General features: G+C 31.8%; 3 protein-coding genes across 6 annotated transcripts in view; 2 read left to right on the top strand and 1 right to left on the bottom strand.

Moving 5' to 3' along the window:
* Positions 1-4817, top strand: part of LOC138940759 (gamma-tubulin complex component 2) — a 16625-nt gene extending 11808 nt beyond the window's left edge. Inside the window, exon 18 of the mRNA XM_070309943.1 lies at positions 4786-4817. Within this exon, the coding sequence (XP_070166044.1) occupies positions 4786-4802 (17 nt within the window). The 3' untranslated portion in view covers positions 4803-4817. The remainder of the gene's footprint in view (positions 1-4785) is intronic.
* LOC138940757 (uncharacterized) lies at positions 4786-14547 on the top strand. 2 transcript variants are annotated; one of them, XM_070309937.1, is made up of 24 exons: positions 4786-4939; positions 5475-5532; positions 5763-5833; positions 6581-6757; positions 7140-7244; positions 8395-8502; positions 8898-8996; positions 9075-9173; positions 9243-9341; positions 9800-9898; positions 9973-10071; positions 10151-10249; positions 10320-10418; positions 10489-10587; positions 10659-10757; positions 10868-10966; positions 11042-11140; positions 11285-11386; positions 11531-11632; positions 11749-11850; positions 12316-12414; positions 12970-13074; positions 13466-13725; positions 14082-14547. In XM_070309937.1, exons 1-24 carry the CDS (start codon positions 4786-4788, stop codon positions 14163-14165), a joined length of 2616 nt encoding a protein of 871 aa, XP_070166038.1. In that variant the 3' UTR covers positions 14166-14547. The 2 variants fall into 2 exon arrangements, with proteins under 2 accessions (XP_070166038.1, XP_070166036.1); XM_070309935.1 differs by having other exon boundaries at positions 11285-11392; positions 11749-11859.
* On the bottom strand, positions 14021-17760 carry LOC138940760 (N-acetylglucosamine-6-phosphate deacetylase). Of its 3 annotated transcripts, XM_070309947.1 has the most exons (8): positions 17213-17760; positions 16638-16912; positions 16392-16521; positions 16128-16216; positions 15891-16035; positions 15625-15801; positions 15313-15520; positions 14023-14994 (listed from the first exon to the last, which is right to left on the bottom strand). In XM_070309947.1, the coding sequence occupies exons 1-7, from the start codon at positions 17421-17423 to the stop codon at positions 15315-15317; spliced, it is 1233 nt and encodes a 410-aa protein (XP_070166048.1). In that variant the 5' UTR covers positions 17424-17760; the 3' UTR covers positions 14023-14994; positions 15313-15314. The 3 variants fall into 3 exon arrangements, with proteins under 3 accessions (XP_070166049.1, XP_070166046.1, XP_070166048.1); XM_070309948.1 differs by having other exon boundaries at positions 14021-15520; positions 16638-16909; XM_070309945.1 differs by having other exon boundaries at positions 14022-15520.

The following is a 17760-nucleotide window of genomic DNA, read 5'->3' as shown; positions in this document are numbered from 1 at the left end:
ATTTCACAATTACAGTGAAATTTCATTATCATTGTGAACCGTTGATGAAATACATATAGGTAATTTATTACTTTTTCCTTGTTTAGTTAGTATATTGCAAAATTCTGAAATAATTACATTTATACGAAATGTTTCTCAGAATTTTGTATTTTAGATTTAATGACAGATTGTTTGACTAGTAGTTGATATTTTATTCATGTCGAAACAATGATAATATTCAATTACAAGTGATTAAAAATTGAATATACATAACAAATGACAATTATATTTTTATTTTATTTTCTCAACATTTTAGATATCATTTCATTGTTAAAAAAAATGAAGAAAAGTTTTTTTTTTTTTTTTAAATGCCTCTAAGCAAAAAATATTCTTGTATTTATTTCGATCTATGCTAGAGAGAATAACTCGAAATTTAGCTTTTATTTATCCTTTGCAGAATAATAGCACATGACGTCAGATTTGGCTATTTAAATATGTGATGGTATTGTCCTCTTGTTTCTACAATATTATCGGCCATACATGGATTTCGCAACCCACGCATTCCCTGACATTCCCGATTTCCATCTTCGACGCTATCAATTTTATCGTATCCTGGCCATCGAGAAAAAAAGATCAACTAAAATTAAGAACTCATGCCATAAAGAACACAACAGTTAAAATTCTGTAAGTTATATAGACATAAATTGCGATAAGATAAAAATTGCTCGTTCTTTGTTATCTGTCTGCTGACCAGCTCTTTTTTTTTTTTTTTCCTCTTTACTGACAAGTTTTCTGCTGACAGACATTAGACCATGATGATAAATGGCATAGGTAATAAAAAGAAAATTAGTTGCACATTAAAATAAATACATTCTTGTATCAAAGATAAGAGTAATTACTTCTTGACAACACAAAAAATAATAATTAATAGAATTTATATTTGCGAAATGTCCGAGAAGTTGAAACTTTTCAATTTTAATCGATTAATCAAGTTTTAAATTTAATTAGAATAAGATGAAGTGATTGAGAAAATAAGCCGAATTAAGAGCTTTCGCGATTTTAGACTTGATTTATTCTTCAATGAGATATTTATTAATATTAAAAGTTGCTATTATTAATTTCATTCATGGATTATCTGCAGATGTTAAGAATACAGATAAAAGTTTGGCATTAAATTTAAATTAGGTTTACAATATCTAAAGAATGCACAAACATTTTTTTATTAATATACAATATTTATTACAGATTTTTATTATACAATAATTCAGACTCGTCCGCTTCGTGCACTAAATTCTACGCGGCGAACCATATGCTCCATCTCTGTACGCGAGGCAAGCTATCATCAGGCGCTTGCGTTTCAGATTGTCCCAGTCACTGTGAACTGCGAAAGGTGGGGAACGCGGATTCCGGGAAACATGCTGCGATACCTTGACGTTTACTTACTCAGTCGCAAATCAACGCGTCTCAGGTGTACGTCCAAGTGTTCAGTCAGCGGTCTCACCCAAATCGTTAGCGGCGAGTCAGCGAAATCATCTCATTGATAAGATAATCGACTATTCTCGGCACTTGCCGACATATCTCATCTTATTTACGGATTTTTTATATTGAGTAAGTAAACTCACACTTGGGATGATTGAAGGTAACATGAATACATTACAACATTGCGCGAAAGTTCGCGCAATGATGTATAAATGTATGTTGCAAAGATTGTGGGGGATTAATGTTAACGATGATCGATGATATTGTTGACATAAAAAGATATCGGAGCGCAAAATCAGATACATCGTATGCGTATATTTCGAATAAATTTGGAAAAATAATAGTGAAATTAATTGTAGTTATTAATCAATGCCTTATATCTAGAATATTAGGAAACAGTGTATTCTGTAGACTTGAATAATATCATTACAGAAACATTCGCTGTTTCAATGAAATTTTTAATTATTAAGTAATGTTTAAACACTGATTGTTGATTGATGGCAAAAGTATTTGAAGATCGTGGATTTCTATAAAGAGATACATATTCTAAAAGAAATTTTTTGCTCGGATAATAAATTTTTAAATCAATATCAGAATGATAATCGTTAATATAGAAAGATAATCGCTAATGCCTTAACACATAATTTATAGAAAAATATTTTATTAATAAACTTTTAGTTTAATAACAAATTTCATGTCAAAATTTAATTATGAATTTACATATTTTTAAAAAATAGTTTATAGAGTTCATGATCAATCAATGTTCTCACGGACATCGTCCCGTGATGTTGACAATAACACAATATTCAGGAAATCTCAAAAGTATTCTACTACGTTATCGAGAAAGAGAGAGAGAGAGAGAGAGAGAGAGAGAGAGAGAGAGAGAGAGAGAGAGAGAGAGAGACAATAAATATGTAATGTTGTTTTAATGAAATTGCTAGCTATTACGACATACTAATTCGAAGATGGTTCATTATTTTTATTATATATCATTATCGACGTAACGCGATATAATTTAATGTAAATAATGGTAATAATAATATGTAGCAATATATTATTACAATTTCCATTTTGCTGAGAACAACAGCGATATTAGAATTACAACAAGGATAATGACACCAATTTGGATCGCTCATCTTTCCCGCATATTATTTCAACAGATAAACAGATTTTTGTCTTTCTTCTTGCAAATAATGAACCAATATTGATATATTTTATTCATTATAATTAAATCAATTTAGGAAGAACCTTAATTTATTATAATATCAGTAGATGCGCGCGCGTGCACGTGTGTGTGTGTGATTTATTATTTGTATTATTTATTTCTCATATCTTTCTGTCATTTATCATAATATTCTAAATAGTAATATTACAAACTTCTTGCTAGTAAAACATAATAGAGTATCCCTGAAATTTTCTGAATATATGATAATGTCAATAGGACGATGTCTGTGAAAACATCGGTTTGTTGACTATATAAATTTTGTATAGGCTGTCTCTTATATACGTTAATCCGTAATAAAATTTTGGCATAAAATTTATTATTTAAATGAGAGAGCTTGTGTCAATAATATATTTCTTCCCGTCGAATTCTTTAAGAGAGTCGTTTATTTTGTAAGAGATTCGCATTTTTTGTCGCAGGTTTCTCAATCTTTCTCAATCTGTCCCTCCAATTTTGGCGACGTTACAGTACGCTTGTACTCTCATGTACTCTTATGTATCAGATTTACCATTCCACTTTCATTCCCATATTTGGCTAATGAAATGCTGCGTGTGTATCGATACTTATATCGTGTATCACCTCAATATGGATATACAGCGAACGTATTCGATACACAGGCGCGTTTTTACCGTAGATATGTCCATACAACGTGATGTCATTTCGATATATATAGTATGTGATGCGGGAAGAGAAGAGAGTAATATCGCTCATAACATTATTGATACTCCCTATAAATATTTCCACGTCATCACGTGGCAACATTTCGATTAATGATTAATGATAGTAGAGTATATAATTGTTAAAAAGATTCACGCTTCTAAAGATTTTTTAAAACGAATGATCTCGGGGTATGAATCTTGTATAAAAAATATAGTGTAAAATTAATATATCATGGTTTCTTTCATTATCTAATTAATATTTTATGGTTTTTTTGTTACTGTTTCATATTTTGCGCCCGGATTTCTTTTCGCTCTAGCCTTCTCTTTCATTTTATCAGAATCCCGTAATGAGCGATGATGTAAGAAATTCGGCATAAGTGAGTAACGTACTCGATCATCTCTGCCATAGTCGGTAACCATCAGGGATCAGTCATTATAAAACATTTTGCACGTCGTGGGTGCCGCTTATTAAATTCCGTCATATTTCTCCGACTTTTTCGTTGATGCGCGTAAAATCGGGATATGATCTAATACCAAATATTAATAACGCTGTTATATATGCGTCTGAAAATATAATAATATTTTTTTTTGTTTTAAGCATTTGATATTATTTTTTGTGAAATTAATAAAAAATTTTTATTTTTTTTTATTTTAACACAACAATAAATATAAGAATTTTCTAGAAAAAGGTTTCTCTCTAAATTGTAGGATTCTCGAGAAAAGGGGTTTAAATCAGGATCTATATCTCTTGAACCTAAAATTACGTGAAAAATTATATCGAAACCATTATGGCGTGGAAGAAAAGTAAAGATACTTTGAAAAAAAAGAAGAGAAAGTTAATTCTAGAAACTTTGAAACTTTTATTATAAAATTGTAAATTGTCCGGAACATATCCCGGATTCTAATAGAAAGTACAGTGCACTTTATGCATCGGTGATCAACGCATCACGCGCTGTTCCGTATGGCAAGTAGGTCATGAATCATCATCATTCATCATCATCGGCTACTGTGCATTTGGGTATTTTTGAAAATCGTTTACGAGATGGGCCTGAACTCTCGGGTGGTGGGCGATTGCTGCGTATGCCCATCACGGACATGCTCTTATATGGTTCGCCGTGAATCGTTTCTGTATCGTGCCCCCGAGACTTCGAGGTCGACCTCCATTGCATAATTCATGGACGTCGCGTTCAATACGCGTTTTGTTGTTTACCGGAGAGGATCTCGATTACTCGATTACTGAAGTTTCGCGAGCTTGAGAAAACCATAGAGATACGCGTTTTAACATCGGCACATATGAATAATTTAAATATCCTTCACTGTGCGTATTTTATAATATATTATGTGCTATACGAATGTTATTATATATTAAAATACATTAATACAAAATTATATTTTATAAGATTTATAAACTATCACTTTCTTTCATCATAACATATTATAGAACAGATGTCATTATATTCTAAATTTCAGGGGACACATCCTTTGAGCAACATGGTTGGAGTGACACAGAAACCTTGGACACCCACGAAAAGGCGAGGTCCGATTGCCGCCGAATATAGCAGCCCAGGGCCAGCCTGTGTAACTTTACCGCCGCTAATCGGTAAGAATTACATTCACTTCTCGCAAAAATTGACACCAATAAATAATGATCATTGCTAAAAGAACTACTTCTTTAATAATTCTTTATATTTCTCTATTATAATTCTGTTCATTAAAAATCGTTCATTAAAATTAATTTCCTGAAAGAAAATAGAGCGTCGCAATTATAGGCATATGAATGAACGGAGCATTGCCCATTTTTGCACAATAACTAATAGAGATCTGATAATTCATAGGAATTGGTTCGACGGTGACACTCGCTCGTGCGAACTTACATATTAATTAATATATCGTGTACAACTATGATCCACACAATTGCATCTCGATCATTACGCATTTATGATATATTGTACAAGCTGCATGCGCGGAACTTTATAATTAAAGAGACGATCGTACTTCCGCATCGTAATAATAATGTCGTTTTGCGATATCTCTCTCGCCTAAGTTAGTTACGCAAATACTTTTTATTAAATTTTTTTCGATAATATGTAGGTCTATGGCATTATATAATATGATAATTGATGTTACATTTACAGGAAAAACAGTTCCAGATTCTAAACGGGAAAGGGCGCCAGCATTTTCTTTTGGCAGCAGGTAGAACTGATCATTTCAATTTAATTTTTCGATAGATTAATTTTTGTATATGTATATATGTATAATGCACTATATTCGGAAGAATAAAACTGTTCACGGTTTCATATTGTAAATCTAAAGTGATGATTGTTGTTATTTAATATAACTCGCGATTCTTTCGTTCAAATCTTGAAAGCAGACGTAACGTAATTTTACGTACAAATCATTAATGTCATTAAAAAAATGTTCAGGCACTCGACGAAGAATAATAGCCCTGGACCTGGCCCTGGACAATACAATGTTTCTGGACTTAATGCAAAAGGTAAATACGTCACATAAATAAAATATTCGTTTACAAAATTTTAATCGAAATGTTTAAAATATGAGTAATTAGATACAAAATGCTCGCTTAACAGATTTAATTAAAATGTTTAACTAGAATCTATTTTGACTTAAAATAAGTGATATGTGAACAACAGCTACTATTTTTATGACAAAACGAAATACGATACATACAATAATAATATTAAGATTGAGCGAGATGAGTTATAATGTGCGTTATAAATGCGCCATTGCTTCGCGAACTTGCAAATTCCGCTATGCGTCGGCCGAGGTATCGACCAAACTCCAAACCTGATATTCCAGAAGAATGATACATTTTAATAGCCAACGTTCACGAAATTTCTTCACTCTGTAGCTGAATAGTACTCTACACGCGATCGATATGTATACGATTTTAAAAAAGATTGACCTGATTTAAATACGATACATATTTCAATTCATCAACATTAATTTTCGATTGGTATTTCAACGTAAGCTTTGCATTATAATATTTATGTGAAAAATTTCTAATTCTTGAAATTTAAAACTGGGATATTTTAATCTTGAGTGCCTCTTTTTTTATGCTTTTTATATATAAAAAATTGTACAAAAAATATTTTTATGAAAATTACAATATTTGTGTTATATATAATGAAAATCTTTTAATTATTATTAATATATTTTAAATATATGCAAATTTTTTTATAAATAACGCGGTAGTACATAGCAGTTTATAAAAATCTTTTAGGAAAGGATGCCGCACCCGCCTTGTCGCTGCACGGCCGAACGAAATCGACGAAACCGGAAATTACACCGGCACCAGGCGATTATGATCCGCAGAAGGCGCAAAAATTAATTCTGGATAGCTCGCCGAAATATTCCTTTGGCGTTAAGACGCAACTCGAGAAAATTAGCTGTACACCTGGTAAGTCGAATTTTAAATAACATGAGATTTCAACAATTTTTCAACAGAGTTGAGAGAAACTCTAAAAATCATTTGGCGCGCGATTCTAAAAGTTCACAAAAAATGTGCCGTACCCGTCCACAATTATATTTATTTTATTAAATATAGAATTTACACAATTTAATTTATTTAAAAGATGCTTATATCGTTTTATATATTTAAGATACATAATTTCACATATCTTTTAAATAGAAATCATTGCGATGAATATCATCAACAAAAATATTTTCCTTTTCGTAATCAAGAAAATTTATATGAACAAATACACACGATTGAGACACCACTTACGTCGTATTATGTCACAATAAATATCGGAACATGAAATATTGCATCTCAATTGTAGCACCGACCGACTATCGCGCTGAAATCGTAAATCTCTCCTGCAAAATAGTAGCAGCGTTCACTTTTGGTGTAAAAGCTGTGTCGGAAAAACTGAGTGATATTCCTGGTAATTATGCAACTTAAATAATCGTGGTTCGAATATTTTGTATGCTAATCTTCGGTAAATATTAAGAAAAGCGCGTAAAAATATTCGCAAAAAAATATAATAAAATACTAAAAACAACGTTAAATTAGCATGATTACAACTCTGTATATTAATGAAATTCACCAATGATGTATCATAACAAAATAAAAATCATACAAAATCGCATTATTTAAAATTGTATATTAATATTATAATAATTATTGAATGTTATTTAATTTCTTCTATTTAAAATAACATTCTTGTTTTTATTGTACACAAGGAATGATATTATTTTTATCAGTAAATTGTCTTTTTAAATTATCAAAGTATAATATATTATAAAAATTCTCTATTAATAATTAATAGACTGATACATATATATATAAATCATAAAAAAATTCATGTATGCTACATTATATTATTATATAGACACCATGTGTGTATGTGTAGTGTTTAGGATAATCGATGCCACACCGCAATCGCGATTAACCACATGGAACTTCAGTTGAGGAGTAGCACCTCAAAAATCGATATACGAAACTATTATCGCCGAAGAATCACTGTTTAGGTACAGATTAGTGGTTTTTTTTTTAACGTATAAACATTCACTCACGTAATTTAGCGATTTGAACGTATAATGAACTTATCAAGACGCACTGTAAATCTCTCGTAAGATCGTAGTAGCAACAATTTCTACTTCCGAGTCTTCTCCCTCTCCCACAGTAATTAATTATGCACATGTGATATCTACGATGTAGCTAAGAATAATTGTGATTAATATAATATAGAATTGATTAATATAGTGGTAAATATAAAACAATATATAGTAGGTAACAAAATGTATTTTCTCATTGTATTCGATATTTAGAAATGTGCAATTAAATTGATAGAGTGTAATTAAAAATGCTAGCTGCATACGTAAAACATTGACAGAGTAGTATCGCTTATCGTAAAGTAAGTTTTGTTGCTGCATGCCTCGCGATATGTTGAATGTCCCCCTTTTCTATAACTCCACATCTCCCGTTAATATCCATCCTTCTCCATGTCTATTAATCTAGAGAGACTTGGCGATAAATGCAAGTAGAAAATAGCCGCTCGCGGAAATTGGAAACTTGTAAAATTTATCGATAAGTATGTCTAGCTCCAGGTATTTATCATCCCGAGAAAACGAGGCTGGACGGTACGCCGCAGTTCACATTCGGACTTAGAACATCGCTCGATAAATCGAGCGATACGCCAGGTAATACGAAGGAGAAAGTCGAGATTTCAAAGTATAATTTAAAATCTCTTTGAATACGAACGAATGCGCGTATTCTGAAATCATTCAATTTTAATCTTGTTCGACATATTACACAAATATATAAATTTTCTTTATTTCTATTTTATAAAAATATGTATCAATAGATACATAGATATAGAATTATTATAAGAGATTTTTTTTTTTGATAGTAGTGTTTTATAAGATTAAAGAATATTAGTTACGAGTAATTAAACGATCTATGATATTCCTTCTCGTCTTTATTAGATAGAAGAAAGGAGATCTTATATGTACGTTTTATTTTCCATGTATACACATTCGTCATAAACACATTTATTGCCGTTTATTTTATTTCTTTCTGTTTCATTTTGATGTAGCACCCGGAACGTACAGTCCAGAGAAAGTGTACCTGGACAAGGGTCCTCAATACAGTTTAATCGGTAAAGGCCGAATCGAGAAATGTAACGAAACACCAGGTACATAGAGATAGTCGTATTTATTTTGTAAAGAAAAAAAAAAAAAAACCCAGTGATTTTTTTTTTTCTCTTGGATAGCGCCAGGCGCATATTGTCCCGAAAAGGTGAGGCTGGATCCATCACCACAATTCAGTTTTGGGCTAAAGCCCGCTGTGGAGAAGCCGAGTGATACACCGGGTATGTATAGTATATTTATTATGATTTGTTGAATACCGAACATTATATTTGTTTTTTCTTTTTTTTTAGCGCCCGGTACTTATAGTCCCGAAAAGATGAATCTGAATAGAGGACCCCAGTACAGCTTAAGTGGCAAGGGACCTACCGAAAAACCCGCCGATACACCAGGTATGATAAAGCCATAGATGTAGATTTGTATTTACGCAAATTGTAATTTATACAATATCTTTTTTAATATATAGATATATTATATACAATACAGATTGTGTTAGTGAAATGCAACTGTCACGTATTAAATATAAGAATGAAATAATTAAATATTAGAATAAGATTCAGAGACAAACATTATAGTTATATTTAATGCTAAAGAAATTAAAAAATACGGATTGTAGTGATATAATGTAATGATGAATAATTATATAAAAAGTGATTTTCAGCGCCTGGAACATACAATCCCGAAAAAGTTAAATTAGATACTACGCCGAAATACAGTTTCGGAATTAGGCCTTCTCTGGAGAAACCTAATGATACTCCGGCTAATTAATATATTATTGTCATAATATATTAAAGACGATTATAACATTATTTCATACTAATTATGGCATGTGTTTGTTTCTATCTTGCAGCACCGGGTACTTACAGTCCGGAAAAGGTAAATTTGGGTAGGGGGCCGCAATACAGTTTAATTGGCAAAGGACCTTCCGAAAAGCCCGCGGATACACCAGGTATATAAAAATTATGCATGTGAAGAGAAATATGTAATCTGTAAATATAAATTATACAACAACGCGGTTTTTAGCGCCCGGCGCATATTCCCCTGAGAAAGTCAGATTGGATAATACGCCGAGATACAGTTTCGGAATTAAGCACGCCCCAAACAAAGCCAGCGATACGCCAGGTAATTAAATAATACATTGCATTTAATATAAAACTCATAAGTCCTCATCGCATATTCTCATCTCGCCTTTATCTTGTAGCACCTGGTACTTATAGTCCAGAAAAAATAAATTTAGATAAAGGGCCACAGTACACTTTGACTGGCAAGGGAACCATTCAAAAACTCACAGATACACCAGGTATCTATAAGAACACGCGTCAAATACGTATCTTTTTAAAGCAAGTAGTACAACAAGACGATTTTCACAGCACCTGGCACATATTCGCCCGAGAAAGTAAAATTGGATAGTACGCCGCAATACAGTTTCGGTCTTAGACCCCTTCTGGACAAGCCCAGCGATACACCAGGTAATTTAAGACATGTTTTACTTCAACACAAGTTGAATTATTATTGTATGCATTTATTTCTTTTCTGCAGCACCTGGAACTTATAGTCCAGAAAAGGTGAATTTGGATAAAGGACCGCAGTACAGCTTGACCGGTAAACGGCCTGTCGAGAAACCTGCTGACACACCAGGTATATAAAAATGCACGTAAAATATGTAATTTTTTAGATAAAGCAGCGTAACAAAAGAGATTTATTTCCAGCACCAGGTGCATACTCACCTGAGAAGGTGAAATTGGATACTACGCCAAAGTACAGTTTCGGATTTAGAACGTCGCTCGATAAACCCAGCGATACACCAGGTATAATTAATATATATACTAATCCATATCGCGAAATTTAAAATTAAAATCACATCTTTTTTAACATAAACTTACTATATGTCAGCTATATGTTTATTTTTTTCACACAGCGCCTGGTACTTATAGCCCAGAGAAGATAAATTTGGACAAAGGGCCGCAGTATAGTTTGACTGGCAAAGGAATCGCACTGAAGCCTGACGACATTCCCGGTATGTTTTGATATTTCCTCAAAAGGCGATTGCGATGTTCTTGGAATTATTAATTTTTGATACGTATTGTCGCAGCGCCTGGCACGTATAGTCCTGAGAAAGTAAACTTGGACAAGGGACCGCAATACAGTTTGACTGGGAGAGGAATACGGGGAAAACTGAACGACAATCCAGGTGAGAGTCATCTGGATAAATCTCTTTTTCCGAGATATACACTTTTCTTGGACGTATCGTTAACACGCGAAGAGAGAATTTAATATGTGCGAACAGTAAATATATATAGAACAACATTAATTTCTGATTACCTCGCCTCTGTAGGCCCCGCTGATTACAAACCAGAGAAAGCTCTAAATCTGGAACATAAACCTTATTACAGTTTTGGTAATAGGAAACCTTTGGATAAACCTAAAGATACACCAGGTAACGGTGTGTGGATTAACCCAGCTTTAACATTGCATCTTTAGTAAACATTTTTTAAGCGGATTAATGCTATACACAGTACAATAGTAGGAAAAAAAGATAATAATCGAATAATGAATATTATTTTCTGATTGCTTTTGGCAGGCCCTGCCGATTACACTCCGGAGAAAGTTCTAAATCTGGAACATAAATACTATTTCAGTTTCGGTAGTAGAAAACCTCTTCATAATCATCGCGATACACCAGGTAATGGTGTAAAAACTAACGGAAAACTAATCTACCGTTTTTTTTTCTAATGATTTAATATAAACGAGAATATAATTAAAATGAGAAATATTAATTTAATCTGATTGCTTCGGTAGGCCCTGGTAGTTACAATCCGGAAAAAGCTCAACATTTGGAACATAAACCCTATTTCAGTTTTGGTAACAGAAAGCCCTTGCATAGGTCTAGCGATACACCAGGTAATCGGTGTGAGTTGAAGAAATGTTAATGTAATCCATTGTCTTGCTTTCTTGTTTATCTATACTGTGAGTCTAAAGTAGGCATGTCATAGGTACATTAAATGCTTTATCCTACTAATCTACAGAAAAACCATTGTATATAATAATATCAATACTAATAATGTATGTATGCCGGTGTATATATATGTGAGAAGACAAGAAAAAAGTGAAATAGGTACTGAAATAGATGGTGGATTTTTAGAATCTTTGAAATGCAATGTGTGAAATTCTATGTATTTTTAATATTTTAATTCTTATGAGATATTATTGTGATAAAACATGTGTAATAAATATTACGTATGCTCTATAAATATTATGTATGCTTTCCCTAAATATGTGTTTTAGTATTAGCACACGGGATGTAAATGTGATAAATATGATCAATATCTTTCAAGAATACAAAAATATTTTATAATTCATTTACAGCTCCCGGTACGTACAGTCCCGAGAAAGTAAACATATCTAACTCACCGCAATATAGCTTCGGCGTTAAAACCGAAGTCCACGAGAAGGATGCTATACCAGGTGCATTTCGTTATTTTATTATTGCTCTTTGAATTAATTTTTATAGATTTATAAAACAAAATTTAGAATATAACATATATATATATATATATATATATATATATATATATATATATATACATATATGTTATATTCAAAGATAGGGATTTGTTTCACATTATATAATAATGTAAAACAAATCCCTATCTTTGCACTGTAAATTTGGTTTTTATACAAGATTTGTTTTAACTTGCTATATAAAAGCAAATATTATAATTATTACAAATATTCTATCAAGTATTTAATGTTTCAAAACAAATATATATTGTATATATAATATACAATATTTATAATATTTATAATTGCTTATATATAAGTAAATATTATAATTATTACAAGTATTATAATTATAATTATTGCAAGTATTCTATCAAGTATTTTATTCAATGTTGTATTATTCAAGTTTATAATCAATATTCTATATCTTATTTTTATCAATAATCTATCATTGATTTTCACGCACATACAATCTAATTTACAATTTTTAATTTATCTTTCAATTGTAAAACATTCCAGGTCCTGGCGAATACAATCCGGAAAAAGCAATGCTTTTGTTGGAGAAAGCATTGCAATTTACTTTTGGCCTCAGACCGCCCATGAGCAGACCAGACGATGTTCCAGGTAAATAATCAGTCCGATGTAACAATTTCAGCCCCAAGGATTAAGGGTAAACGCCGATGATGCATGTTATATCGAAGCATGTTACATCGTAGCAATTTTATATTCGCATATATTGTATATTGACATGTCACGCACTGAATTAGTCTGTCGCAGTAATTGGCTATAATTTGATCTTTTTTTATCGCCTCTTGGTTCCACCTATATCATATCTATTTGATGGGATGCAATTCCATTTTACGGAAAGATATAAAACATGTTAGACGTATAAAAAAAAAAAAAAAGAAAAAAAATACGACGTAAATGGTGGATGAAATGGTTTATGAGAAATAATGTAATTATTTGCGCGAGTACCGAATTTCTGAAGAAATAGATCCACGATTGAACATTTCAGCGCCTAATATATATAACATCCCCTCCGCCCTCGGTACAACTAAGGAAGGTAATAAGAAAGCGGCGCCCGCTTACTCGATATCCGGTAGGCAAAAGGTTTTTACGGACGATCGCGTTCTCGTGCCCGGGCCAGGTGCATACGAGACCATCAGACCGGATGCAATCAGACCGAAAAGTCCGGCGTATAGCATAAGCGCCCGTTTCCCATTGCCCGATGATCATTTGCAGATCCCGGGACCCGGAGCGCATTGTCCGGAAAAGGTACCGCCGTAGATAAAATGTACATTACTTATAAATGTTTTTAATATATATTTATATATAATAAATATATATATATATATATATAATTTTATATAAGATGTATTAATTATAAATATAGGTTATATATATATATATATATATATATATATATATATATATATATATATATATATAAATACAATATATGTAAAAAACATAGCAAATATATGAAACATATAAAAATATATAAATTATATATTTCATAGCAAACAAGTTACGTTTATGTACCAGAAGATACATAAACATAACAATAAAATGTTATATGTGTAATGTATTGACAATTAATATAATTAATTAACATAATCATTGTATTCTAGGTACTTCTTGACATCCCCCCTGCGCATACATTTGGCATCAAGCACTCCACATATATTTGTAACTTGAAGGATGCAGTTTATTAATTTCATCAATTAGTGACAACTACATACGCACATAATGATTTATCGACTAAGACATACTCTCTTGCTTTTTTAATTGTCTTACATTATTTAGTCAGGTTCTGTTCTGTTCTTTTCTTTTTTTCTTTTTTTATTTGATTATTTTATTTTATTAACCATTACTAATTTCATATATAAAAGGCATCAGCGAAGAGTAGGTAAAATCAAAGTTTATTACATTTAAAAAAAATCTATTATACTATACAACACAAAACAGTTTAAACATAATATTAAAATTACTATAAGCAAATATTAAATGCAACGCAACGTGTGTGTGTGTGTGTGTGTGTGTGTGTGTGTGTGTGATGTGAAAATTTCAATATTGTTCAGAAAATCTAATATTTTTCTTCCTTTTAAGTAGCGTTTAATTCATTGCATTTAAACTCGTATAAAAAAAGCTTTATATATATTAATATAAAATTTGTAAGTATACATAATGAGACTTTAAGATTAATTTAATGTAGCGTAGCAATTCCTAATCGTTCTTTAAAAATAGTTCTGTAAAAATATTTTTGTAGCATTAAACTATTAAAACTATGTTATTTGACATCTCTATGCTTTATAGGACATAATAAGTAAAGCAAAAACCGACATAGTTAAAGAAAATCTTGCCAAGAATGCAAATGGAAAGGAGCATAGAGAAGCTCTGTATAAGTTTATAAATTAAAAAACAATACATTTATTGTTACATATTTACATCTTAGTAGAAAAGAGTACATGAAAATACTATAACTTTTCTAATATCCTTCATTTAGCAAAATACGTTCACTCTTGTACGGGCATCATATAGTGTCTTTATAAATTTAGATTTCACATGAGGCAATACCCGGAAAAATAAAAGAAATTAAATCTTCAAATTTTATATAGTATATAGTATTTTATCTTTTTTTTTTCTATAAATAATCTCTTTTCAAGTGCAAAACTATAAGTATAAATGTAGTAAAATCTCAGTGTAACATACAAAAGTTATTGTCTGAAGTAAGTTTAAGGCTTTTTAAATATAACAATATTGTAGACTTGTCACTGTCGATTTATGTACACTAGCCGAATTATAGAATATCCAGTTGTTTTGTACAACTGATTTTTTATTTGTACCAGGATATCTACTTACGTTTACGCTTCCAGTTGTTTTGTACTGCCAGGAATCTTCTCATAAACGCATTCTCCCGAAATCCACGTTGATAGGAGCTCCAACTTTTCGTCTAGTAATATAAAATCGGCATCGGCTCCAAAATTAAGAATACCTTTGTAGGAATCGATACAAAGGCTTCTCGCAGGATGCAAAGTCGCCGCTTCCAAGGCTTCGACTATTGTGCAACCTACACAAAGCAATTATATCATCAAGTATTGTGCACACACATTGCATACTTAATGATATTTGTTTTATTATTATTATTTAATTATTATAATGTTTTTAATTTACCTGTAGCATCTTTAAAGTGTCTCACACACTTGGACATCTCGGTTATGCTACCACACAGAGTGTCCATTCCAGCGACGTAGGCGCATCCTTTACGTATCTCTATCTTGAATTGTCCCAGCTGATGGATTCCCTCCTCCAAACCCAACGCTGATATTGCGTCTGTTACAAGTACGAGACCTTAAAAACCGTTTAATTTTAATCTCACAAAAATTGTCATTGTATTATGAGGCAAGTGTCTATACATATAATGATCAAGAAGTATGAACCTTCGGGATGCGTTCTATGAGCGATCCGTAACGCCGCTGGATGAGTGTGAATCCCATCAGAGATTATGCCAAAATAAACAATTCTTTCGGATGGTATTTGATCGGACGTTAAGAGACCAACTAATCCTGGATCTCTATGATGAAACTAGATAAAATTTAAAAACTTCTATACGAGATTCTTCTAAACTTCTAAAATATAAAAGTCATTTATATAGAACTTTATATTTTATAACTTACAGGTAACATAGCATTGAACAAATGAGTAATAAATGACGCTCCATGTTTAACTGCCTTTTCTCCCTCATTTAAATTTGCTATAGAATGTCCTAAAATATATGACATATAAACTGTACTAAAAGGAAACTTTACAAAAGTCTCTTAACTTTTGTAATTTTTTGTAACTTTTATATTGAAAATATATCTCTGTAAGATATATTATATATTTAAATATAGCATGATAAATAAATACTTTATTGCTGAAATGTTAGAGCTTTGTCTTACCAAGAGACACTTTGATATTTCTTCTACATAACTCCTCAATAACAAGTGTAGCATTTGGAATTTCAGGTGCTAACGTGAACAAACATACATTGTCTAGATTTCCATACATATCAATAACCGATTTAAATCCCTAAAATAGTAATATAGTTATTAAAAAATATATGAAATAACATATTGAATAATATTTTACAGATCTATTCTGAACAGATATAAATCATAACAGATTTAATTGTATCTCTCTGTTACCTGATCAAGTTTTTTAATATAAGGCTCTGGATGAGCGCCTTTCTTATTTGGGCTAATAAATGGCCCTTCTATGTGAACACCTAATACAGAAGCACCATGGCTACTACCATTTCGTTTTTTTATTCTTGGTAATACTTTGTGATATACTTCGCTAGGAGATGTTACCAGAGTAGGACAAAAAGATGTTACTCCATGTGCTAGCAATCCCTTTGCTACTTTATCAATGCCCTCTTCCACATTGTCAACATTGAATGAGAAGTCTATGCCAAATCCTCCTAATACAAATATTAATTTATCCATTTATTTATAAAGCACATAATTCTTATAAGATGTTAGACGATTTATTGCATTAATTTTAAAATAATTAGAGAAAAAAAGAAGAGACAAACTTTCCACTTTCCTACCACGATAGAATTAATTTTCTTTTATCCACAATTTTTCTTCTGTTTCTGTGACTCGCAATCTACATTTTGTAGATTAAATTTTGCATTTAAAGATCCAATTTATACGTGATATACTTACTGATTTTTTATTTAACAACAAAAAAAAATAGTATATTTAAGAAAATTAAATACCATTGATCTGTACATCTATGTATCCCGGTGAAATCAGGGCGCCACCGCAGTCTATCCTAACATCTGGCTTGATCTTCTCATCATAGAAGATCCTCTCCGGATTCACAATCCTTCCATCACGCACCCATAGATCCTCGGTCTGAATCCTGCTGTCGCGCAGAATCCTGCAGTTACAGAATTGCTTGAGGATCCCCATATCGCGTCGCAGCATATTCGTGTGGCGAGTAATACTCGTGAGCTAACGTAATTTTATAAATAAGGGCCTTATCTGTGTAAGCACGGCATTATCGACAATTATCAATTATGCGTGTCAATGCCGCGGTTGCTATCTAACATTGAGCCATTTAAAATGGCGATTGGTGGGGGTAAGATCGCGATGAATTGCCACGTCTTTAAAGATAAACCCATCCTGATAAACGGATTGACAAAATTAACGGATGAAAAGCTCGATCAGCTGTGCTATGCAAACATAAATGCCGGTCGCCGGCCTCCGTTGCGCGCCTAGACCTACCTAGACCTCTTACAGTTCTAGATCTAGACCTATATCT

The sequence above is a fragment of the Polyergus mexicanus genome, unplaced genomic scaffold (genome assembly GCF_030449975.1).
Source record: "Polyergus mexicanus isolate NDT 795.1 unplaced genomic scaffold, iyPolMexi1.0 SCAF_17, whole genome shotgun sequence".
Classification (NCBI taxonomy): domain Eukaryota; kingdom Metazoa; phylum Arthropoda; class Insecta; order Hymenoptera; family Formicidae; genus Polyergus; species Polyergus mexicanus.
This window is presented reverse-complemented; position numbering and strand designations above follow the sequence as displayed.

Excerpts from the sequence above, each read along its gene's own strand:
- LOC138940757 (XM_070309935.1), top strand. The coding sequence starts at position 4,786 with ATGTCATTATATTCTAAATTTCAGGGGACACATCCTTTGAGCAACATG. Across the intron at positions 4,940-5,474 it reads AACTTTACCGCCGCTAATCG|GAAAAACAGTTCCAGATTCT; the intron begins GTAAGAATTACA and ends TTACATTTACAG. Across the intron at positions 5,533-5,762 it reads GCATTTTCTTTTGGCAGCAG|GCACTCGACGAAGAATAATA; the intron begins GTAGAACTGATC and ends AAAAATGTTCAG.
- LOC138940760 (XM_070309945.1), bottom strand. The coding sequence starts at position 17,423 with ATGCTGCGACGCGATATGGGGATCCTCAAGCAATTCTGTAACTGCAGG. Across the intron at positions 16,913-17,212 it reads CATAGATGTACAGATCAATG|GAGGATTTGGCATAGACTTC; the intron begins GTATTTAATTTT and ends TATTTGTATTAG. Across the intron at positions 16,522-16,637 it reads ATATTAAAAAACTTGATCAG|GGATTTAAATCGGTTATTGA; the intron begins GTAACAGAGAGA and ends TTACTATTTTAG.